The sequence below is a fragment of the Canis lupus genome, chromosome 9, assembly GCF_003254725.2.
Source record: "Canis lupus dingo isolate Sandy chromosome 9, ASM325472v2, whole genome shotgun sequence".
NCBI lineage: Eukaryota > Metazoa > Chordata > Mammalia > Carnivora > Canidae > Canis > Canis lupus.
Window position 1 is genome coordinate 49,469,468 of NC_064251.1, and position 25,164 is coordinate 49,494,631.

General features: G+C 50.2%; 1 protein-coding gene across 6 annotated transcripts in view; it reads left to right on the plus strand.

Moving 5' to 3' along the window:
* Positions 1-25,164, plus strand: part of PNPLA7 (patatin like phospholipase domain containing 7) — a 64,733-nt gene that overhangs the window by 18,555 nt on the left and 21,014 nt on the right. For all 6 annotated transcript variants that reach the window (XR_007413240.1, XM_025476003.3, XM_049114908.1 and 3 more), the window contains 9 exons: positions 1,885-1,985; positions 2,069-2,215; positions 13,195-13,272; positions 13,773-13,978; positions 15,423-15,554; positions 16,327-16,450; positions 17,013-17,126; positions 20,743-20,812; positions 24,393-24,542. Coding sequence is in view for 5 of the 6 variants with exons in the window: in XM_025476003.3 (XP_025331788.1) it covers positions 1,885-1,985; positions 2,069-2,215; positions 13,195-13,272; positions 13,773-13,978; positions 15,423-15,554; positions 16,327-16,450; positions 17,013-17,126; positions 20,743-20,812; positions 24,393-24,542 (1,122 nt within the window). In the remaining variant the exon portion in view is untranslated. The remainder of the gene's footprint in view (positions 1-1,884; positions 1,986-2,068; positions 2,216-13,194; positions 13,273-13,772; positions 13,979-15,422; positions 15,555-16,326; positions 16,451-17,012; positions 17,127-20,742; positions 20,813-24,392; positions 24,543-25,164) is intronic.

The window sequence follows — 25,164 nt, forward strand, 5'->3', positions numbered from 1 at the left end:
CCCCATCCTCCGAGGGCTGCGCTGTCCCGTAGGTGGCCCCCAGCACAAGTCGCTGTGTACACTTAGATCCTGGCAGCTTGTCCTTGGTCCCCCTCACATTCTCTTGGCTTGTGCTTTGGGATGCAGACAGGCCACACCTGCCCGCTGTGATGTCCCCATTTCACCTTGGCCGCGCACTGTGGCCACACCCCATCCTCCTGTTGCTGCCTGAGCCCCAGTAACTCCTGCCTCCATGGGCAGTGCATTGCACTGTCTTTTGTCTGCTTTCCTTTTAGATCATCGTTAATCTAATTACAGATTAATAGGAATTCTTGGATCCTCCGTGGGCCCTCTGTGGGATATATGTATTGAGGATATTTTCTGCTCTTGCTTTTTACCCTCTTAGTGGTGCCTTTTGATGAATGGAAGTTTTTTTAATTTAATAGAGTTTAATTTATTTAATTTTTTCTTTTGTGTGGTTAATGCATTCTGTGTCTTATTTAGGAAATCTGCCTGTAAGAATTAACATTTTACCTTTCATGTTTATCTCTCTAGGATTGGGTCTTTTGTCTAAAGTGAGTATGGGTCACAATACACTTTTTTTCCACATGGCTTTTCAGCTCTCCTGCCATATATTTTTTTAAATGTGTTTAGCAAATGTTTTCAGATAAAAGCAGCTTACGTGACAGATAACTGAAAGCAACAGTGGTCCACATGTAATAAAGTCTGACTCTGGATTATCCAGTTCCACAAACATGCAGGACAGTCACCTACCTCTGGTCCACACAGATAATGCCTCTTACAGGACGTGTGTCTGCAAAGAGCAGAGGTCCTCCACAGTTTCAGTTTCAACAACTGCCTGTATGTAATATGTGATGTATGGAAACTGGTGATTAGAACAGCATTCTGTAGGACTGTGTAACCTTTACTGTATTAATCAGGGAGTGTGGTTGGGTTTGTTTTTTTTAATATAGTCTTGTTAATTTTTTATTATTATTATTTTTAAAATAGTTTATTTATTCATGAGAGACATAGAGAGAGAGAGAGAGAGAGAGAGAGAGGCAGAGACACAGGCAGAGGGAAAAGCAGGCTCCATGCAGGGAGCCAGATGTGGGACTCAATCTCGGGACTCCAGGATCACGCCCTGGGCCAAAGGCAGGCGCTAAACCGCTGAGCCACCCAGGGATCCCTGGGTTTTATTTTTAAAATAGACGTTGGTATCATAACACTTTAGCTTATGAATAATAATAAAACAATAATATGTTAGTAAAATACATAATATTATTATTTTATAATAATACAACAACATTATAGTAAATACAATGCACAGTATCTCAGGATTAAAAGTTGGTTTGGGGACTCCTGGCTGGCTCAGCCGATGGAGCATGTGACTCTTGATCTCAGGGTTGTGAGTTCAAGCCCCACACTAGGTGTAGAGATGGCTTAAAAATAAACTCTTAAAAGGGCCTCTGGGTGGCTCAGTGGTTGAGGGTCTGCCTTTGGCTTAGGGCGTGATCCTGAGGTCCGAGGATTGAGTCCCACATTGGGCTCCCCACAGGGAACCTGCTTCTCCCTCTGCCTGTGTCTGCCTCTCCCTGTGTCTCTCAGAATAAATAAATAAATAAATAAATAAATAAATAAATAAATAAATAAATAAAACTAAATAAACAAAATCTTAAAAAAACTTTTTTTTTCATTTACAAAATAAAATAAAAATTGTTTGTGGGTCATAGAAGGATCTCCATGACATTACAGTGGCCCTGCACTGCAGTGATCTGAGTCCTCCCTCCCCAGGGCTGTGCTGCTTAGCCTCGGGGAGAGCTCAGCCAGCCCTCAGTGGGTGCCTATGGGTCCACGTGTCCAGGTGGGCCGGCGCAGTGTCCTGAATCTTCCCTCCATTTGTAGGGAGCACAGCAGGTGCTACCTCAGACCTGAAAATGGCGTGTGACCGTGCCAGAGTCCTGCTCCATGCAGAGGAGCACCCTGGAAGCACCATGGCCAGCAAGGTAGGCGGGGAGCCCCTCTCCCCTCTGGCTGTGCTCTCGGTAAGGACCCTTCCTCTGATCTCGCTGCCTGTGCTCCTCTCAAGTCCAAGAAGAATGTGATGGTGGCAGACGCCCCGTCTGCAGTCTTCCACTACTCAGAGGCTAACTCAGAGGAGACTGTCTCCAGCAGGAAGACAGATGCCATCTTCAGAGCTGCCAAGAAAGACCTTCTCACCCTAATGAAGCTGGATGTAAGTGGCCACGCTCCTGCCTGTCTGTGGCTAGGGTGCACAGGGAGACGTGCACAGTCTCTCTCCGGAGGGGCACATGGGTGATGACTGCCATAGACTGTCCTTCTAAGGACCTAGTCCTTTGGGCATGGTGTCCCAGGTCAGGGCCGCTGTGGCCCTTGCCTGGGGTGCACCTCCCTCTGGGGGTGCTGGGGATGGTGTCCCTGTGCTGGTGGCCTCGCAGACCCACTCCCTGGCCCTTGGTCAGCACGCCCCTGCCCTCCCCCGCGTGCTTGCAGGTGGCAGCAGGGGTGCCGTGCGTCCTGTGCCCTCTGCACACTTTTGGAAACCACCCAGGATGCCTTATTAGGGTTGAAAGTGATGGCTCTCCTGACCATCTTCATCATAGGCTCCTCTTTTCTTTATCCTTCTCCCCTCACATCTTTTTTTTTTTTTTTAAGATTTTATTCATTTATTCATGATAGAGAGAGAGAGAGAGAGAGAGAGAGAGAGGCAGAGAGAGAAGCAGGCTCCATGCAAGGAGTCCGACGCAGGACTCAATACCGGGACTCCAGGATCACACCCTGGGCTGAAGGGAGGCGCCAAACTGCTGAACCACCCAGGGATCCCCTCCCCTCACATCTTGAAGAGTGGTGCATTCCTTGTACACAGAGGGTGGATGCCCATGGAGCCACCATGCCAGGCACCAAATTATTAGTGGGTCCCCAAACCTGTTGTGTGTCCTCTGTGGGAAGACCACTGCCTTGCGCCTGTGTGGACTTTCCATTTCTGCACATGACTCATCCTGTGTGTCCTCTGGACCCACTGCTCCTTGCTCGGTGTCTGTGTCCCAGAGGCTCCATCACTGCTGTGTCTGTCTTGGGCCAGCTAAGGAACGGCCATGTGTGTTCATCCCTTGTCCACCCTGTGCAGGGACATGCGTGCAGATAGATGTCTGTGTCCCGGGGGGGTTTGTCACCTCCTGCCCAGATCAGGGGCTCCAGTGGCCCTATGGGCATGACAGCAGTCAGGGTTTGCAAGCTTTTCCATTTCAGATAAATAAGGGCACAATGTTGAGTACGGCGTTTGGTTCTAATTACATTTTTTTTTCTAATTACATTTTCTTGATTCCTAGTAGGGCTGAGTGCCTTCCACGCTCCTGGGAGGCAGTGGGGCAGAGTGCCTTCTGCCCATTTTTCTGTCTCCCTTTTAGACTGTAAGGATTTCTTTATATTTTCTAAATAAGAGTCCTTTGTTCATGGTCTTGCACAGAATCTGCTCTGAGATTCGCCCTTTTTGCCTTCTGAATGGTACCTCTGGTAGACAGCTCTTCTTTGGGTTGAAGGGACCTACCAGTCTTTCCCTTCGTGGGCAGTGCTGCTTGTGCCTGGCTAAGAAACCGTTCCTTCACCTTCATAAAGATGTTTTCTATGTTGTTTAAAAGTCTTATCGCTTTCTGTATCTTGGGCTTTCAGGAGCTGGAGGTATGGACTCTGACTAAATATAGCTTGCTTGCAGATTCCCAGTCGGCCCAGCATCCTCTCTGGACAGTCCGTTCCCTGCAGGTCATGAGCTTGTCTGTCAGGTTCTCTGTCATGTTTTCTCACACTGCTTTCTGTGCCGCACACGGCAATGTAGTCTGCTCCTGAGTCCGCCCACCCTGCTCACAGGACCTTCCTGTCCAGCCCCACCCAGCCCCCGTCGGAAAGAGTGCTTTTCAAGAAGTTTTTGTCCTTTGAGCCAATGGCTCAGCACGGCCTCTGAAGGAGGAAAGCAAGCCCACAGCGGAAGTGTGCCTCTGCCCTGTGTCCCGAGGGGCCTGGGGGCTACAGCAGTACCTCCTGCTAGCAGGGTGGTGGGTGACGGATGGGGGGGGGGTGTACCCGCACGCTGTCCCCAGCTCAGTGCCCCCACGAGAAGTCGTGTGCTGCTCTTTTCTCCTTTGAAAATAATGTTTCTCTTGCTGCTTTTAAGATACTTTCTTTGTCTTTGATTTCTTGTATTTTCAGAACTGGGTGTGGATTTCTTTTTGTTTGTCTTGCATGAAACTCTTTGGGATTCTTCAGTCTGGGCCTCTGAATTCCTTTAGAAAAATATCAACATTTTCTCTTCAAATATTGCCTCTGCACATTCTCTCTTCTCCTTAAGAGACTCTCCTTTATCTTTTACATCTTACCCCTTTTTCTGTGTTTTCCATATTCCTGTAAGTCCTTAACCCTTGATGTACATGTTTTTATCGGGGTTCACATTCTCTTTCTAGCATCTTTTCTGCTGTTAAACCTGGGCATTGGGTTCTTAAGTTTGGCTGTTCCATTTTATAGTTCTAGAATGTCTACCTTTTTTTTTTTTTTTTTTTTTTTTTAATCTGTGGCCACTACTGAGTGGTGATGTGGAACATGGTATTGTCTCCACAGCCTGCAGGCGGGAAGGGCCTCGCACCACAGTCCACTCAGCCAGTCTTGGCATCTTATCAGCTGTATCACAAATGTTTTTTTTCCTCCACTTACTAAATTTTTTTTAACAGACTTGACTTTTTAGAATAGTTTTAGGTTCACAGCAGAATTGAGAAGAATGCGCAGATTTGTTTTACCCCCTGCCCCTGCCCCCGCCACATACAGCCTCTCCCGGTACTAACACTCCCTCCAGGTGGTGCGTTCATCACAGCAGAGGAACCTACAGTAATCAAGGTCCCTGGCATGACCTTAAGGCTCTCTTGGTGGTGTATTTTCTGTGGGTTTGGACGAACACGTGGTGACACGTGTCCTTGGGGACAGCTTCATGCAAGCAGTTCACAACCTTAAGAATCCTCTGCTCCACCTGTTCATCCTCCCAACCTATCTTCTGCTGTCTCCATAGTTTTGCCTTTTCCACGATGTTGTTGAATCACACGCTGTATCACCTTTTCACGTTGGCTTCCTTTACTTGCTGTTACTCATTGAAGGTTCCTTCATGTCTTCTCATGACCTGAGAGCTTGTTTCTTTTTAGCACTCAATAGCATTCCATTGTCTGGAATGAACCATGGTTTATTTATCCATTCACATATATCTTGGATGCTTCTAGGTTTTGACTATTTTATATATATATATGTTTTTTTTTTAAAGATTTTATTTATTTATTCATGAGAGGCAGAGACACAAGCAGAGGGAGACGCAGACTCCATGCAGGGAGCCTAACACGGGACTCAATCCTGGGACTCTGGGATCACGCCCTTAGCTGAAGACAGATGCTTAACCTATAAAATATTATAAATATATAAAAATATATTTTTTACTCGTTTATTTTATTAATTTATTCAGGAGAGATACCGAGAGAGACAGAGAGAGAGGCAGAGACTCAGGCAGAGGGAGAAGCAGGCTCCATGCAGGGACCCCAATGTGGAACTCAATCCTGGGACTCCAGGATCATGCCCTGGGCCGAAGGCAGGCACTAAACTGCTGAGCCACCCAGGGATCCCAAGTTTTGGCCATTATAAATAAAGCTGCTCTACATGTGCACATGTGCCTGCATTGCCAACTCATTTGAGTAAATAGTGAGAGGTGCAAGGGCTGTATTTTATAATTAAAGTGTGTTTAGTTTTGCAAGAAGCCGCCAAACCATTTTCCAGAGTGGCTGCACCATGGTGTACGTCCCTGACCTTGCATGAGAATTCCTGCTGCCCCGCATCCTCACCAGCACTTGATGTTGTCAGTGTTGTGTACGTGAATGGATTGTGTCCCTTCTGATAGGTGTGCAGTAGTGTATCATGGTTGTTTTAATTTGCATTTCCCTGACAGCGTATCATATGGAGCATGCCTTCGTGTGCTGGTTTGTCATCTGTATGTCTTCTTTGGTAAGGAATCTGATAAGGTCTTGGCCCACTTGTTATCTGGGTTGTTTGTTTCCTTATTGTTGAGTTTTAAGAGTTCTTTGTTTTGGGGATGCCTGGGTGGCTCAGTGGTTGAGCATCTGTCTTTGCCCCAGGGTGTGATCCTGGAGTCTTAGGATCGAGTCCCACATCAGGCTCCCCACAGGAAGCCGGCTTCTCTCTCTGTCTCTGTCTCTGCCTCTCTCTGTGTGTGTCTTTCATGAATAAATAAATAAATCGTTAAAAATAATAAGAGTTCTTTGTTTTGGATAGCAAGTCCTTTATCAGATGTGTTTTTTGCAAATATTTTCTCCTATCTGTGGATTGTTTCTTTATTCTCTTGACAGTGTCTTTCACAGAGCAGAATTTATTCATTTATTTATTTGTTTATTTATTTTTAAGATTTTGTTTATCCACAAAAGACACAGAGAGAGAGTCAGAGACACAGGTAGAGGGAGAAGCAGGCTCCCTGCGGGGAGCCCGATGCAGGACTTGATCCTAGGACCCTGGGATCATGCCCTGAGCTGAAGGCAGACGCTCAACTGCTGAGCCACCCAGGTGCCCAGCCAGAATTTTTTTATTTTAATGAAGTCCAGCTTATAAATTCTTTCCTTTATAAGAGTGTGCCTTTGGTGTCATATCTAAAAGTCATTGCCAGGGCAGCCCAGGTGGCTCAGCGGTTTAGCGCCACCTTTGGCCCAGGTCGTGGTCCTGGAGACCTGGAATCGAGTCCCACGTCAGGCACCCTGCATGGAGCCTGCTTCTCCCTCTGCCTGTGTCTCTACCTCTGTGTGTGTGTGTGTGTGTGTGTGTGTCATGAATAAATAAATGAAATTTTTAAAAAATGCTTTAAAAAATAAATAAAAGTCATTACCCAACTCAAGATCATGTACATTTTCTCCTGCATTATCTTCTAGGAGTTTTATTTTGCATTTTGCAATTATGGCTGTAATCCATTTGGGGTTCCTTTTTTTGAGGGCATAAAGTCTGTGTCTAGATCCATTTTTTGCATGTAGATGTCCAGTCGTTCTCATACCATTTGTTGAAAAGGCTTTCTTTTCTTCATTTTATTGCCTTTGCTCCTATGTCAAAGACAGGTTTACTCCTGTGTCAAAGATCAGTTTACTCCTGTGTCAAAGATCAGTTTACTCTATTTATATTTTTGGGTTTATTGATATATTTTTGGGTCGTTTGTTCTGTTCCATTGATCTCTTTGTCAACATCTCACCAATACCACACTGTCTTGATAACTGTAGCTTTATAGTGAGTCTTGAAGTTGAGAAGTGTCGGACCTCTAATTTTGTTGTACTTCTCTATTGAGGTGTTGGCTCTTCAGGGACTCTTGCTTCTCCATATAAACTTTAGAATCAGTTTATTGATATCTACCAAATAACTTACTGAGATTGCCCTGAATCTATAAATTAAGTTGGGAAAAACTGACATCATGACAATACTCAGTCTTCCCATCCACGAACATGGAATATTTCTCCAATTATTTCTATGAATTATTTTATTAAATTTTTGTAGTTTTCCCCATGTATCTTTTTTAGGTTTATACTTAAGTATTACATTTGGGGGATGATAATGTAAATATTGTTGTGTTTTTAATTTCAATTCCACTTGTTCCTTTCTGGTATATGGGAAAGCAATTGACTTTTGTGTATTAACCTTGCAACCTGCAGCCTTGCTGTAATTGCTTATTAGTTGCAGAGTATTTTTCTTGATTCTTTTGAATTTTCTATATAGATTATCATATCATCTGAGAACAAAAATGGTTTTATGTCTTTCTTCCCAATCTGTATGATTTCCTTTTCTTGCCTTATCATATTATCAAGGATTTCCAGCTCAATGTTGAAGAGGAGTAGTGAGTGGCAACATCCTTGCCTTGTACCTGATCTTAGCAGGAAAACTTCAAGTTTCTCATCATTAAGATGAGGTGATGTGAGCCGTAGGTTTTTTGTGGATAGTCTTTATCAAGTTGAGAAAGTTCCCCTTTATTCCTAGTTTACTGAGAGTTTTTATGATGAATGGGGGTTGGATCTTGTCAGATGCTTTTTCTACACCTATTGTTATGACCATGTGATTTTTCTTTTTTAGTCTGTTGATGAGATGAATTATATTAGTTGATTTTCAAATGTTGGACCAGCCTGGCCTACTTGGGACAAATCCCACTTGGTTGCTGTGTATAATTGTTTTTATTTGTTGTTGGATATGATTTGCTAATGCTTTGTGAGAAATTTTGCATCTGTGTTCCTGAGAGATACTGTTTTCTTGTAATGTCTTTGTCTGGTTTTGGTATTAGGGAAATGCTGGCCTCATAGAATGAGCTGAGAAGAATTGCTTCTATTTTCTGGAAGACCGTAGAAAAAAAATTTTAAATATTTATTTACTTGAGAAAGAGAGAGATGAGAGCACAAACAGGGGGGGAAGAGGGAGAAGCAGGTTCCCCACTGAGCAGGGAGCCCCAGTGGGGCTAAATCCTAGGACCCTGAGGTCATGACCTGAGCCAAAGGCAGACTCTGAACCAGCTGAGTCACCCAGGCGCCCCTATAAAGGATTGATAAAATTTCTTCCTTAAATATCTGGTAGAATCTACTGGTAAACCAGCCCATCTGGGCCTGGTACTTTCTGTTTTGGAAGGTTATCAATTGCTGATTAAATATCTTAATAGATATAGGCTTATTCAGTTAGTTTCTTTTCTTGCATGAATTTTGGTGGATTGTGTCTTTCAAGGCATGGGCTCATTTCATCTAGGTTACCCAATTGTTGAGCATAGAGTTATTCGTAGTATTCCTTTATTATCCTTTTACTTTACTGGACGTCTGTAGTGTTTCATTTCTGATATTAATAATTTGTATTCTCTTTCTCTTAGTGTGGCTAGGGGCTTATTGATTTTTTTATAGATATTTTCAATGAACTGGCTTTTGGTTTTGTTGATTTTCCCTATTGATTTCCTATTTTCAACTTCATTGATTTCTGCTCTAATTTTTACTGTTTCTTTTCTTCTGCCAACTTGCAATTTGCTTTTCTCCCCTAATTTTATAATGTGGAAACTTAAATTACTGGTATTGGTATTGGATCTTCTTTTCTAATCTGTGCAATCAGCACTATCAGTTTCCCCCTATGTGCTGCTTTTGTTGGATTCCACAAATTTTGAGTTGTGTTTTCATTTTCTCTTAGTCAAAAAAAAAAAGTTTTAATTTCTCTTGCGTTTTCTTCTTTGACTTACATGTTGTTTAGAAGTCTGTTTATGGGGCACCTGGGTGGCTCAGTACGTTGAGTATCTGACACTTGGTTTAGGGTCAGGTCATGATCTCAGGGTTGTGGGATGCAGTGATGTCGGGGACCCTGCTCAGCAGGGAGCCTGCTTCTTTCCCTCTGCTCCCCCCCAAAATAAATAAATGAACATCTTTTTAAAAAGTGTGTTGTTTAGGGGTGCCTGGGTGGCTCAGTGGGTTGAGCATCCGGTTCTTGATCCTCAGAATTGTAAGTTCGAGCACCACATTGGGTGTAGAGATTACTTTTCAAAAAAATCTAAAAAAAAGAAGTATGTTTAATTTCCAAGTATTTTTGGATCTTCCAGTTATCTTTATGTTAAGATTTCTAGTTTCATTCCGCTGTGCTCTGAGAGCAGACATTGTATGATTTGTATTTTCTTAAATTTTTGAAGACAGGGTTTCTGGCCTAGTATAAGGCTATGTAGGTGAATGTTCTGTGGGAAAACTGCTCTTTTATATGAAGTAACTCATAGATATGAATTATGCCCTGTTGTTGGGGGTTCTGTTGAGATCAGTGGTGTCCCAACGGATATTCTGCTGCTGGGTCTGTGTGTTTCTGACACAGAGGAGGAAAGTCTTCAGCTGTCATACTGACTCCATCTGTGTGTCCTGCAGTTCTGTCTGTCTGTGTCTCCTGCAGGTTAATGCTCTGTTTCAGGCATGCACATGTTGTGTACTAGGTTGTGACATCATCGAGAACTGACCCTTTATCACCGGGTGATGCCTGTCATCCCTGCTAATCTTCCTTATCTGGAGTCTGCTTCATCAATATAGCTGCCCTGGCTTAGTATGATTAGTAATAACAGTCTTTCTCTGCGCATCATCTTTCAGTCTATGTGTGTCTTCACATCTAAGGTAGGTTTCTTGGAGACAACGTGTAGTTGTAGTCTGACAATCTTTGCCTTTTAATTGATGCATTCAGACGATTGATGTTTAGGTGATTATTGATATAGTTGGGTCACTATCTACCACACTGGTTATAGTTTTCTGTTTGTTGCCCTTGTTTTTTGTTATTTTTGTCTACCATTCTTTTTCTGGTTTCTGTGATTTTAATTGGGCATTTTACATGATATGTTTTTTTCTCCTTTTTCAGCTTGCCTGTTATATAGTTCTTTTTTCCTTTTTGTCTTAAATTTGCAAGATACACTTACACCTAACCCTAGTCCACTTTCAAATTATACTGACATGATAATAAATATATGTATTGGTCTCTGCCCATGGCTCCTGATACAGCTCCTGACATGACTCTGGATGGGGCTGGTCATCAGAACAACAAGGCCACAGCCAGAAGCTTGGCACTTTCAGCCCTACCCCCATCCTTCAGAGAGGGGAGAGGGGCTGCAGACTAAGCTAATCATCCATCACACCTACGTGATGACGCTGCCACAGAAGTCCCTCAAGCATGGGCTTTGGAGAACTTCCAGGCGGGAGAATACACCCACGTGGGGTGGGTGGTGCACCCAGAGAGGGCTCAGGAGCTCCCCTGCCTCACCCCTGTGCCCTGCCCTCAGCAACACTACCACTGGGATGTTCCTGACTCATACCCTTTATGACAAACCCACGACAACACATATATGTTTCCCTGAGTCCTGTGAACTTGAAGCAGGGGCTGTGAGAACCTCCAGTTTACAACCAGGTGGTCAGATGCACACCCTGGGACCCTCTAGGTAGGGCTGGCATCTGAGGTGGGGGCAGGCCAGTGGGACGAGCCCCTAACCTGTGAGGTTGGAACTGAGCTGACTTGCAGGTGGCCCAGCAGGTGTTGCAGAGAGACAGCTGGAGACCTGCCTGGCTGCACCCACAGCGTGGAGTCAGACCTGTTTAGTTGTAGGGAAACAGGGAGCTTTCCTTTGAAGCCTTGTGCTGCTTCCTGGAGCATGAGAACTTGGAACCACATAATCCTGACCTACCACCCTTTAGGTCGCCATAGCCTACACCACCAAGTATATAGCATTGCTGCGCCACCACATCAAAGATCAACTAAGAGTCAGAAGGGGGCGGGGGCCTGGCTCCATCGGGAACATTCGCCTCTGGATCTCACGGCTGTGAGTTCAAGCCTCACACTGAGTGTAGACATTGCTTAAAATAAAATCTTACCAAAAAGAAGAAGAAGAAGAAGAACAAAAGTGTTTATTTGGCCTTCACTGAGTTCTCCTCCTGTGCTCTCCTTCCCCTCGGCTCTGACCTTCACCACTTTCCTTCTGTCTGAGGAACTTTGAACATCTTACAAGGCAGATTTGCTGAGCAGGGTCCCCAGTTCTCATGTCAGCATCTTTATTGCTCCCTCACATTTAAAGGATAATTTCACTGGGTACAGAACTCTAGGTTGGTGTGTTTTTCTCTCTCAAAACTTTAAATATCGGGTTTACTCTTTCCGTGCTCATGTGTCCTCTGAGGAGTCAGTTATCACTGTTATCTTTGTTCCTCATTATATCAGGTGTTTCTTCCCTCTGGCTTCTTTCAGAATCTTCATCTTTGATTTTCTGTAGTGTGAAGATGGTGTATATGCTAGGGTGTTTGGCGTTTGTCCTGTGGGGTGCATTTGTCCTGCAGTCCTTGGACATCCTGGTCCGTGGTTGTCAGTTTCGTTTGCTTGCTTGCTTTTCAGTTTCAGGGTGTCCTCAGGTGTCGAGACTGCTCAGCAAGTCCCATCTGCTAAGGAGCTCATCAATGGCCTCGTTTCTGCTGCTCTGCTCTTGCCTCTGGTTCTCAGGATTTCCACATCCCTGCTCACACGGCCCATGTGTTCTTGTGTGCTGTCTCCTGTATCTGTAGGGCTCCCAGCCTCTGTGAACCACGATTATTTAAAATTCTGGTCTGAGCATTCCCACAGGTCCGAGTCTGGTTCTGATGCTGCTCTGTCTCCTCAATGTTTGTGTTTTGCCTTGCTATGTACCTTGTGGCGGTTTCTCGATGGCTGGGCATGACATCCCACGTCAAAGGAACTGCAGTCTCCCTCTGCTTCCCTAGCATGACCCAGGCAGGGGACAGCTGGGGTTGGGCCCAGTGTCTTCTCAGCCCCACAGAAGCTTAGCTTCTCAGCCCGCTAACTGGGGCCAGATAGAAGGGGAGCTGAGAGGCCTACCCCAGCCAAGCAGGGGTGTGGGACCTGGGGTCCAACCTGTGACTTCCTGCCTGGCTGCAGAGGGTACAACAGCCTCCCAGGCCTGCTTTCCAGGCCTCTGTGGAAGCACAGGATGAGTGAGACCTGCTACAAGGCCCTTGAGCTCCTCTGCTCAGGCTCTCAGGGCTCTGGGCTGGAGCAGAAGAGAAGGGGCATCTTCCTTGCTCAGGAGGTCACTGTACCCTGACTCCACATCCCAGCACTTGGCTCATTTCTGCCAACTGACCTTATAACAACCCTGGGTATTTTGAAAAGGTTCATGGTTTTGAATTGATGCTTTTAATAACATTTGTTATATTAAAGTTATAATTAATGAAAAAAGAAGGCACTGCAGTCAGCAGATGTCGAGTGATGTGGCGCAAGACTTGGGGAGCCATTGGTCTGTGTCCAGCAAGGGCCATGCATCTGGATCATGCTCCTGTCACCCCGACTCCCCTCCCCTGGTTAGCAGGGCCCTGAAGAACCCCAGCGGGCGAGGCTCTGCTGGAACAGTTTCCCCTGATGGCAGGCTTTCCCTCCCAGTGCCAGAGACCCAATAGCATTTTCCTCTGCTCTTTCCTGTGAGAACCAACTTGAGCTCCTGGATGTAAAGCTCACAAGACTGTGGGGTCTCATGACTGGGTGTCTTGTGCCTACAGCACCGGTGTTGGCTGTGCAGGGGTCCGCCTTGGCAGTGGTTCTCCAAGGGTGTCCGTGTTCCTTGTGAGGACCAGGGCTGCCTCCTTGTGTTGATCCCTGCATTCCTGTTTTTAGGACCCCTCGCTCTTGGATGGCCGGGTGACCCTTCTCCATGTGCCGGGGGGAACAGTGGTGTCGAGGCAGGGAGACCAGGTAAGCAAAAGGCCATGGTCGGAGGGAGCAGTGACCAGGGCTGCCCAGAGCTCTAGCCAGTGTCAGGTGGGGTGCCAAGGAGGCGGCCTCCCTGTGGCCCAGCCTGGGCACAGGCCCCCTGATGTGTGGGCTGTGGGCCGCCTTCAAGGGACAGTCTGCGTTTTCCTTCCTCTGTGAACGTGGAGCCAGTAACCTGTTCATGTGGGACATTATGTACGGAGGTGCCGGGGGAGGGATGGGCCTCTGCCACTGAAGAATCAACCTCCTATAATTGGTCGTCAAACAATAAGACCGTGGACGCTGCTGACACTTTCCAGGGGAGACTGTGCCTGGATCAGTGCTGTGAGGGAGAGCAGGCACAGGAGAGGTGTGGGGCTCCTGGAGCCCCCACAGACTGCAGTGCTGACCTCCTGGGTGCTGAGTGCTGCAAGCTGGATGCTGTGTGCTGCGAGCTGCATGCCAGGTCAGGGGTCTCCAGCCCACACCCCTTGTCTGGTCAGGACGTGAACATCCTCTTCGTGGTTTCGGGGCTGCTGCACGTGTACCAGCGGAAGATTGACAGCGAGGAGGACACCTGTTTGTTTGTGGTGCGCCCCGGGGAGATAGTGGGCCAGCTGGCTGTGCTCACAGGAGAGCCCCTCATCTTCACCATCAAGGCCAACAGGGACTGCAGCTTCCTCTCCATCTCCAAGGCACACTTCTATGAGTGAGTCTCTGCTGGGCCCCAACCTGCCGTGAGGTCAGGCCAGCCTGGGGACCCCTGTGCAGCTGGTGGCGGCTATGGGACCCCCATTGGGCCCCTCAGGGTCCGGCCTCAGGCCCTACTCACACATGACATGGGAGTCCCAGGGAGAAGGGTGATGGAGCAGGAAGGGGGTGTCACGCTGCGGGGTGGCCCCCGTGCCTGCTACCTCTGGACACCAGGAGGATGCTGGCTGCTCAGGAAGACACTCAGGCCTCCCTGTACCTGGATACAGATTCTCCTCAGCCCCATCCAGTTTGTCTAGGCCCAGATAGTCTTGAGCCCGCTGAGGGAGGCTAGGCCTTGTGTGCTGCCTGACTACCCTGCGTGCATCTGCATATGTTCGCGTGTGTCTCTGTGTGTGCATGTCAGTGTGTGTGTGTGTTTGCATGCGTCTGCATGTGTTCACATGTGTTGGTGTGTGTGTGCATGTGTTTGCATCTGTTCACATGTGTCTGCTTGTGTTCCCATGTGTCTTCATGTGTTTGCATGCGTCTGCATGTGTTCACAGGCATCTGCGTGTGTTCACAACCTAAGTCCCCTGGTGCAGGCAGCTCCTGCCCTATAGAGGTGGTCCGACTGCTGTCCTAAACAGTTTCACCCAATCCTGGGCCTTTATGTACCAAATTCACATCTCCCCACAAACGTCACTCCTGGGGTCAGGCTTGTGTGTCAGCTGCTGTCCTGATGTCCCCTGGGGTGCAGGGGTTTCCTCATTCTGTCGTCCAAAACTGAGCCACATGTCCCCCCCACACACACACACACTTTGCTCCCGCTCTGACTTTTGTCTTTGTGACTGCTGACTCTTGTATGCCCATCACTCTAGTTGCATCCCAGAGTGGCCCCCGTGTAGCTGCAGCCCTTGCGCCGACCACCTCCCTGCTTCTGCCCTCACCCCTAGCAGCCTGTTCACATACGGCGACCAGGGAGCCAGAGCCCACCAGTGACCCTGTCGTGCCCGGGATTGACCCAGTCCCTTTCTTAGCCCAAGGCCCCGTGTGGTCGCTGCCCCTGACCTTGGCCCCACCCCCACTCTGGTGCCCCCACTCAGCCCTTCCTCACCTGCTCTGGACTTGATGGTGCATCATAGGGACAAGGTCTCTGCATCCCACTGCCGGGGTCAAGCCCTCCTGTGAGGCCTGTGCTCTGGCAGGAGGCTCCTGGGCTCTCCCAGAGCTGCGGGCCCCTGGGCATCATGGGCTATGATGGAGCAGTGGCTGAGAGGGCACCGAGCTCTGTCCCGCTCTGGGCCTGTGTCTGTCACTTGCTACGTGGCATCACCATTTGATAAATGGGGCTGTGGGTCCTGCCAACTCTCAAGTGCTGTGGCCTAGAGGGAAGGGTCAGAACTGGTGGGATTGGCTGGAGGTCGTGGTGGGCCAGGACTAACTCGGGGCTGGCTCCACAGAATCATGCGAAAGCAGCCGACTGTCGTCCTGGGCGTTGCACACACTGTGGTGAAGCGAGTGTCATCCTTTGTGCGGCAGATCGACTTCGCACTAGATTGGATGGAGGTGGAGGCCGGGCGCGCGGTGTACAGGTGCGGCCCTCAGGTGTGCTGGTCCCTGGGAAGAGGGGAGAAGACAGTGCAGCTCAGCCCCCTGAGGTCACCACTCCATGTGCTCCATGCCCCTCCTCCCGCCTGTTTGCGAGTGCACACCCTCAGACACGCTTTTCCTGTCATTCTGTGCAAATCCACGCTGTGTTCTGAGATGGCCCAGTGGAAGTGATGCTAATACGGCATTTATGAAGGTGGTCACATGCCGAATGTGACCTTGTCTGGGCACCCTTAGCTCCATGTCACAGCAGCGCCTGCACCCAGGGTCACACAGACATGGTCATAACTACCAATTTACATGCCATTGAAAATTAAAACTAAGAACATTTTATTTTTTTATTTTTAAAACATTTTATTTATTTGAGACAGAAAGTGAGAGACAGAGCATGAGCAGGGGGTATGGGAGCAGAGGGAAGAGGGAGACACTGACTCCCTGCTAAGCAGGGAGCCTGATGTGGGGCTCGATCCCAGGACCCCGAGGTCATGACCTGAGCTCAAGGCAGACACTTGACTGAACCACCAGGTGCCCCCAAAACTAAGGACATTTAAAATATTTAATGATTTACTTAAAAATCACAATAAGTCTTTTACATATTAGCATATATATTTTTTAATGGAAAGTAACTGTATTTTCCAAAACAAAAATAGAGTGAGAAGATTGGGTTCTTTCTTTTTTTTTCCCACCTCAGATGGTGGTGGGTTTCCTGTCCTGGGCCCTCGGCTCCCAACAGCCTCTGTCCCTCTGTCCCCGCAGGCAGGGGGACAAGTCAGACTGTACCTACATCGTCCTTAGTGGCCGGCTACGCTCTGTCATCCGGAAGGACGATGGCAAAAAGCGGCTGGCTGGGGAGTATGGCCGTGGAGACCTCATTGGTGTGGTAGGGCCAAGGTCCCTCTTCCCCGTGCCCTGCACTGGGGTGACTGCCAGCTCATTACCTGGATGTGGGGAGGGAGCCCTGGACATGACCTGAGGAAGGCTCTTTCCCCTCATCTGAGGCACTCCTTTCCTGGGGGGGGCTGACTTGCTTGCTCTATGCCCAAGATGCAGCCCTGGGGTGGAGCTGACACTGGGGAAGGTCTGCAGGGACAGTAGCTGGCTGGGCACCTGGAACAGCACCTTCACTGCGGCCAGGAGAACATGCCCCCTGGTTGAGGGATGGCGGCGGCCAGGCCTCTGCTTGGTGCCTGCCGGCCTGGCCTGTCTGGCTGGCTCCAGTGCTGCAGTCATTGTGCCCCCTTACAAGCTCCCACAGATGCTTCTCCAGCAGCGCAGGGCTGGCTGCTCCAGCACCTTTCCCTCCCATTCCCACCTGTACACTGTGGCCAGAAGGGCTGCTGTGGGCTTTGCCTTCTGGCTGGGTCCAGAGTGCAGCCAGCCCGGCCTGCAGGACTGGAGCGTGTGAGCCGCATGGCAGTGCCTCCCCAGCTGCTCTTCCTCAGGTGGAGACGCTCACCCACCAGGCCAGGGCAACCACAGTGCATGCTGTTCGGGACTCCGAGCTGGCCAAGCTTCCGGCAGGAGCCCTGACATCCATTAAACGCAGGTACCCACAGGTAAGCGCTCCTGTTGCATACTACCTAGGGAAGCAGGACATCCAGACCACGACCTGGGAATTATTGGGCCCTGAGCTGCATCCTTGTCAGTACCAGAGTGAGGGACACACTGAGGTGACCTACAGCAGGCATGTTGCATGTTTTATTTTATTTTACTTAATTTTTTAAAAAGATTTTATTTATTTATTCGTGAGAGAGACAGAGAGAGGCAGAGACACAGGCAGAGGGAGAAGCAGGCTCCCTGTGGGGAGCCCGATATGAGACTCGATCCAGGATCCCGGGATCACGACCTGAGCCAAAGGCAGATGCCCAACCACTGAGCCACCCACCCAAGGCTGCACGTTTTAAAGGAAGTGTCAGCGTGGACCAGCACATGGGGGTAGGGCCTTGGGGCAGGTGCCTTGGGCAGTGCCAGGAGGTAGGAGGGAGAAACAAGGACCCAGCAAGTGAAGCCCTCCTGGCCTATCCCAAGTGAGGAGCCAGCAGGGGCCTCTTGCTCTGCATCTTGGGGAAGGTGAACTGGGCATTTGGAGAAGGATCTTGGGCCAGTGGCCATCGGTCCAGCAGAAAATGAGGGGAGTCTCTTTTATTTCTGGGGCCGTTAGCTGGCTGGTTGTCTGGCATTTGCCTCCCTGCTTTGAGGTAGTAGGTGTGCAGCCGAGGAAACAGGAGAACCTCTGAGCTCGGGGTTGGGAGAAGGATCAGCTGCAGGGCCACCTGAGAGAAGAGACAGCCTGTTCTTTCCTCACTGGCACCATGTGCACCTGTCCTGCTGACCTCTCTGCTTTAGAACACATAGAAAATCCCCCAGTTCATTTTATGAAATTAATTCTAATTTGACTTTAATATAAAAACTTGACAAGGACAGAAAAAACAATATTCTCTTAGTGCTGTAGCTGCAAATAGTCTACATGTCAGTAAATCAACTATGAAAACTATGTATTTGATTAGTCTGTTTAAGGAATTTCAGCCCAGCGCTGGCAAATTATTAAACCACAATTAATTGTGGAGACCCTAGTGAATGGCAGGATGGTCATGGTGGTGGCTGGGGCCGGATGTATGCCAGGAGCTCTGGGTTCACTGGGAGCGAGGGCGAGCCAGGCGCCTTCCTCTTCTGCACATCTTCTCCCTGGTGGACCCATAAACAGACTCTCTACTCACACCCACTCCCTGGGGTCCACAGACGTTCCCCATCTGCATTCCCAGGAGCCTGCAGCCTGTCCTGCTGCTTCTCCATCACACACTGGCTGCTGCCAGGCTGACCACCACCCAGAACAGTGGCCGTGAGCTCAGAGCAGCCAGGCTGCATGTGCCCTCCAGCACAGGGGGCCCCACAAGGGACTGCTGCCAGCCAGTATCCCCATCCCAACCACTCTTCACTCTGTCTGTTCTTGCATTTCACGTAAATGAAATAATGTGGACACAGTATTTTCTGTCTGGTTTCTGTTGCCTGTCATGATATCTGAGGTCTGTGTCTCATTGGCATGTTCTTTTTACTGCGAAGTAGTATCCAGTGTGCTCCACCCTGCTCACCTGTCCTCCTGACCATGGATATTCGGTGGTTCCCAGTGTGAGGCCGTCATGGAGAGGCTGCTAGCAAAGTTTTTATGGAACCTTTTTTTTTTTTAAAAGATTCTATTTATTTATTCACGAGAGACACAGAGACAGAGAGGCAGAGACACAGGCAGAGAGAGAAGCAGGCCCCAGGCAGGGAGCCCGATGTGGTACTCAATCCCAGGTTTCCAGGATCACGCCCTGGGCTGAAGGTGGCGCTAAGCTGCTGAGCCACCGGGGCTGCCCTTTATGGAACATTTTTCATTTCTCCTCAGAGCTACCTGAGAGTGGCGTTGCTGGGCCAGAGGGCAGACGTGTGTTAAACTTTCTCAGAGACTGCCAACAGGTCCCCCATGTGGCTGTGCGGCTTTATGGCCAGCGCGTGTGTGGCTGCGCTCCTATGGTGCTAAGTGGTTCTTGTGGGAAGACATCCCCTGATGACTAGACATGTTATGGACCTTTCCATGTGTTCATGGGCTTGTTTTGAACCTCTTTCGCTTGATGTAGAATTATTTTTTTATATTTTTAAATTAGCTTTAATGAGAATGACTGTGAATTTGTAATTGTGACAGTTATATCATGAGTGTGTTTTTAAAGGCTCTTGTCTTTAGAGATACAGATTCAAATATCAATGGATGAAATACCATGTTTGGGATTGGCTTCAGACATTTTCAGGTGTGCGTGTGAAATAAGGGATTGCAGCAGGTGAAGGGAGGGTGGGGTCACCTATTGTGTACTGTAAACTTTTCCGTAGTAACGTGTGTTGTTTTCGTTAGCTCCAGTGAACAGTTTGATGCTGCATTAGTTATATACAAACCAGACTCCTTTGTAGCTTCTGGTTGGACCACTGTTCAAATCGTTCTTTTGTCTCACATCCTAAAATGGGGACGGTTTCCTTGGCCTCTTTTTTTTTTTTTTTTAATTTTTATTTACTTATGATAGTCACACAGAGAGAGAGAGAGGCAGAGACACAGGCAGAGGGAGAAGCAGGCTCCATGCACTGGGAGCCCGACGTGGGATTCGATCCAGGGTCTCCCGGATCGCGCCCTGGGCCAAAGGCAGGCGCCAAACCGCTGCGCCACCCAGGGATCCCTCCTTGGCCTCTTGTATGGGTCTTTGACTCCAGCTGAGTCAGTTTGCAGGGGCCACTGGTTCCTGGAGCCTCAGGTCTGAGCCCCACAGCCCATGGCTGTTGACAGGTGGGCAGCTAGCCCGAGAGGAGGAGAAGCAGCATCAAATTTATCTGCTTTCTGGTTGTTTCCCTGAAGCTGACTCCAGCTTCTCTTTTCATACGGAGTCCTGGACTGCCAGCGCTGGGCTTTCGGTGCAGGGGTACATCTCCTGTCACCTGTGGACCTGAGCAACCAAAAAATTTAACTCACTTTATTTTTATACAAAGGTATTTAAAAGTAAATTACAGGGGCTTCTAGGGGCTCCATCAACGAAACATCTGCCTTCAGCTCAGGTCGTGGTCCCGGGGTCCGGGGACTGAGCCCCACGTCGGGCTCCCTGCTCAGCAGGGAGTCTGCCCCTCCCTCTGCCTCTGCCTCCTGCCCCATGTGACCCACTCTCTCTCTCCAATAAATAAATAAGTTCTTTTAAAAAAATAAAAGTAAATGACATATCTTGGCATAATTTGTCTAAGACTCTAAAATGTAGTAGTGATGCAACTGTGTACTACTTCCTAGATGTTGTGTGACACCCAGCCTGGGTCCTGCCCAGGCCAGGCCCCCAGGAGCACACAGCGAGCCCTTTTTCTCTGTGGAAGCCCTTTCCAGCCTGCCTGTGGGGTGGTCGTGGCTTACCCTGCTGCTCCTCTGCCCTGGAGGACCAAGGAGACTCTGGCCCGGGCACCAGGTCACTGGATGTGTGCCCCCCACACCTGCTGGCCCCAGCGGGCTCTCTGGGGGGGCAGCCTCTCATCCCACAGCATTGGCTCCCACCTCCTGGTGACAAGCCAGCCAACGGCACCACTACCCTCAGCCCAGACATGCTGGTTTTGAAAACATGGATCCAAGGTGCTTCTTGGTTTAAATGTGTGGCCTCCTTCCTTTCTCTGCAGGTTGTGACTCGGCTGATTCATCTCTTGGGTGAGAAGATTCTGGGCAGCCTCCAGCAGGGCAGTGGCACAGGTGTGTTCTTGGGAACCTTGCCCCATGGCCTGGCCGTGGCTGCACAGAGGGGCATGGGTGTGCTGAGGTGGGAGGGAAGGAGAGCCAGATCCTGGGACTCAGTTTCTGTGTTCTCTTCTGGCTCCAATTCTGAGCAAGTGCTTTGTTAAGTCTTCACTCCCCGCCCCTCGCGCCCCCCCCCTCCCCCCGTCCTGGTGAACAGCGGCTGGAACTGCCTGCTCCTGCCTTGGCCTGTGGCCTCCTCTGCCAGGGCCCCTGTCAGAGCCCTGCAGCCCCCTGGTCACCCCGGTGCCCTCTGTCCCTCCCTGCAGCCCCCCTGGCCATCCAGTGTCCTCCGCCCCTCCCAGCAGCCCCCCTGCCACCCTGGTGCCCTCTGCCCATCCCAGCAGTCCCCTGGCCATCCTGGTGCCCTCCGCCCCTCCTTGTAGCCTCATGGCCATCCTGGTGTCCTCCATCCCTCCATTCCCCTTCTGCATGTCTTTCAATCCCCCGACTCATCCCATGACTCCCTAGTTAGCTGGTATGTAGTCCGTGCCCGGCTGGCTCGGGCACCACGGAAGGGCAGCACCATGTCTCCCCACAGTGACCTGGGCGACTGTGTCTTGTGGAAGGGATGGGGGACTTGCATGCCTGGCAGAGGCAGCAGAGCGTGGCAGTGCCCCCTGACTCTGGCACAGCTCATGTCTCTGTGTCTGCAAAGACCCTACTTCCTGATGAGGTCACACTCGGGTCTGGGGTAGATACGGGAGGCACAACCCAACACGTGGTGTCTCCTTTTTCTTTTCACCTCCGACCACCTGTGTGGTCATGTTAGAAGCAGGTTTCTTGTGGAAAGCATATAGTTGGGCCCTGTTTTTGTCATCCCACCTGAGAACTTGTTTTGTTTTGTTTTGTTTTTTTAAGATTTTATTTGAGACAGAGAGTAAAGGGCAGGGAGGGGCAGGGGGAGAAGCAGGTTCAGTCCTGGGACCCCAGGATCATGACCCTAAGATCATGATGACCTGAACTGAAGGCAGACACTTCACTGATGGAGCCACCCAGGCACCCCTCATTTTTCTTTTTTGAGGTTTCTGTTCTTATTTATCACTCGTGGTTCTGGGGTCCATTCTCATAGGGTGCTTAGAAGTACCTGCTGTAGGATTGGGTCTCCTGGAGCTTTGGGGGGAGTGGCAGCCTCAGCACCGCTCCTGCCTTGGCCTGGCCCCCCATAGCTGTGCTTGCACTCAGTGCACCCCTCACGCAGCCTGTAACCTCCGTGTCCAGCCACCAAAGTGCTGTGGCAGCTCGAGTGGAGAATTGTCTAGAATATCTACCGCTCTGCCGTGCCCATCCTGGCAGCCCTTTCTGTCCCAAGAAGCACCTCCTGCACAGTCCTTCTGGGGAGGTCTGCCGGCTGCAAACACCTGAATCCCCGTCACCAAGCCTGTCTGCGGGGCCCATGCTGCATCGTGGTCCCACGTCTGTTCCATCTTTCTCTCTGGCTGCGTCCAAGACATTGTCTGTGTCCTTGGTTATAAGAGACTAAATGCTCCTGAATCTGTAGGTTTGTATATTTTTACCAAACTTGAGAGGTTTTCAGTGTTCACTTCTTTAGATATGCTCTCAGCTCTGTCCTCTCGCCTCTTTGGAAAGGCAGTGACACAAACGCTAGGCCCCCATTCTCATCCCCAGGCCTTGTGGGCCCTGCAGGCTTCCCTCCATCCTGCATACAGCTGAACTGAACTGTTCAGTTTCCTGGTGATCCATCCTCAAGGTCTGTTGCTGCATTTGTGCTGCTCGTTCTGCAGCTTATGATCACTGCTTTACCTTGTTGAGGAATTGCAGACTCTATGACATGCTCTCATTTTGTCCATCGTGGAGCTTTAGAGCTTTTCCTGGCTTTGGGTCCTACTGGTAACTTTGCATTATGTCCTGGGTTTCAGGCATGATATCATGAGGCTCCGGTTCTCTATGAAATCTTCTGCTTTAGCAGAGTGGGTATGCCCATATTCACAGAGTGCGTCCTGTCTCTTACTGCACTTGAATGGGGTTCAGTTCTGGAGGCCTTTGTGGGATTGCTTTGGTCTGCCCTGTGGTGCACGCCCTGGAGTTGGGATGGAGGCTGTTCTCAGAGCCTCCACTGTGCAACTCTGTCTGGTTTCATGTGTGGGATACCCGGAGATGAGCCCGGGACTTCACCGTGTCCATCCCACTTCTCACCGCAATCCCCCCGCTCTGTAGGTGTGCCGCCCCTACTTGCCAGGGCAAGGCGTGGGGAGTCGGGGCTCTACTCCACCATGTCTGCAGCCCCTGGACAATATCCCTGGAGGGCCAACCCTGCTTTGCTTCACTGGGGACGGATGGATGCATGGCTGCATTGCTGGTGGTTCCCAGGGGTCGAAGCCCACCTGTCTGCCCTCCTCTCTGTGCCCTTCTGAGTCCCTTGTAACTGTCGGCAGCAGTTAGGTGCCATGTATCTGCTCCATCTCCCCTGGGCAGCACCAGAACCCCCCGGTGCCTCTGGGGAAGCTAGGAGACAGCCTTGCAGGGCTAGCAAGAGGTGGGAGAGTGCTGACCCCAGTTGCTAGAAAGGACAGAGGAGGAGCTGCAGGAAAACTGGTGCCGAAGGGCTCCTGTGCTGGGCTGTGTGCTCCCACTGCCCAGCATCTGGCCTTCCCTTCCCCTGCCCCAGTCTGGCTCTGCGCTGCCTCCTCTCCCTGCTGTCCTATATCCCCTCTGGTTCCTGGGTCAGGCCATGCAGGGACCCACACACCACTGCTCAGGAACTGCCTCTCCTCACCCAGGGTGAACTGAGCAGAGTCAGGCACGGACCCTGTCCGGCAGGAGCTGGGCCCTGGGGTGGCTGGTGCCTGGGCCCAGCATGCACATCAGAGGTTGGGAGGGTCTGCATGGGGCTTGGGGTGTGGCAGCCACAGGCTAGGAGCCGGGAAGGCAGCCCTGGGCAAGTCCAGGCTGCAGAAGACCAGAGACTGCCTGGGACACCTGTGAAAACAGGAGGCGCTGCTAGCCAAGGAACAGCTGCTGTTGGAAATAAACTCCCAGAGACCTCGTACTGAGACCCAGTGGGTGGACGTGCCTGCAGCCCCCTTCTCTGCTGCCCCGGGAGGCAGGGGCCCCGGGAGGCACTAGAGAACAGAAAACCCTGGTCTCAGTGACAGGAAGCTCTGTCTACACTGGCTTGCCACTCAATGTTTAGGCTGCTGCCCATCCCCAGGTTGCTCTCACTGCTTCTAGAGCACGTGGTGGAGACACAGTGGGAGGTAGGCCTCACCTGGTGGAACACTGGACTCTCAGGGGTTCCTCTGGGTCTCATTCTCTGCTCGGTATGCTCATCAGTCAGACTGAGGTCCTGGAGCATGTGAGACGGGAGGTGCTCAGAGTATGGCCTGGTGCTTCTGCAGGAGAGGTGGGGTGGCCAGGGGTGGGCACGGGAAGTCCAGGAGGCTGGGTCAGACCCCAGGGCCCCTTCCTCGCTCCCAGGCCCTCATGTCCTGGCCCCATCCAGACACAATCAGAGACGCAGAGACTGTTCAGTGCCAGCCCAGCCCCTCCGGCCGACATGCAACCCTGTGCTCTGCAGGTCACCAGTTCGGGCTGCACACCGCCGGCAGCAAGTGGGACACAGGGAACCCTGCCAGCAACCTCTCCACAGTAGCCATCATGCCTGTGTCGGAGGACGTGCCCCTCACTGCCTTTGCCCTGGAGCTCAAGCACGCCCTCAGTGCCATCGGTAAGTCCTGCCCGAGGCCACGGGGCCACTGGAGCCCTCCCCTCTTGCCTCGTGGTTAGTGTCACCTTCACAGCCAAGCCTCAGGGTGCTCTGGAGCTGGAGAGCATCCACTGGGTGTCTCCTCAGTCGTGATGGCAAACTTTGTGTCGCGGGAGCCTGGCTGTTTCTCCAGGAAGCTTGGAAGCCTTCTACCCCGAGGGGCCCTGCAGTGGCTGCAGGAGCTGGCTGACCACGTGAAAAATGCTCAGTTGGGCAGGGGGCTTGGGTAGTGTTTCCAAATTCCTGACAGCTGTTAAACTTTGGAATTCAGGAATAGGGAACTGAAGTTCCTGAGAACTCTTAGGAATTCCCCAAATCATAAAGTATTTCGTATTTATTTTTAAGATTTATTTATTTGAGAGAGTGTGTGCATGTGAGTGAGTGAGGAGGGCGCAGAGGGAGGGAGAATCCCAAGCAGACTCCTGCTGAGCATGGAGCCCAACACAGGCTCCATCTCACCACCCCAAGATCACGACTTGAGCCGAAATCAAGAGTTCGGTGTTCCACTGACGGAGCCACTCAGGCATCCCAAAGTGTTCTATATTCTTAACACTTTATTTATAAGTTTCTGTGTAACTGTGAG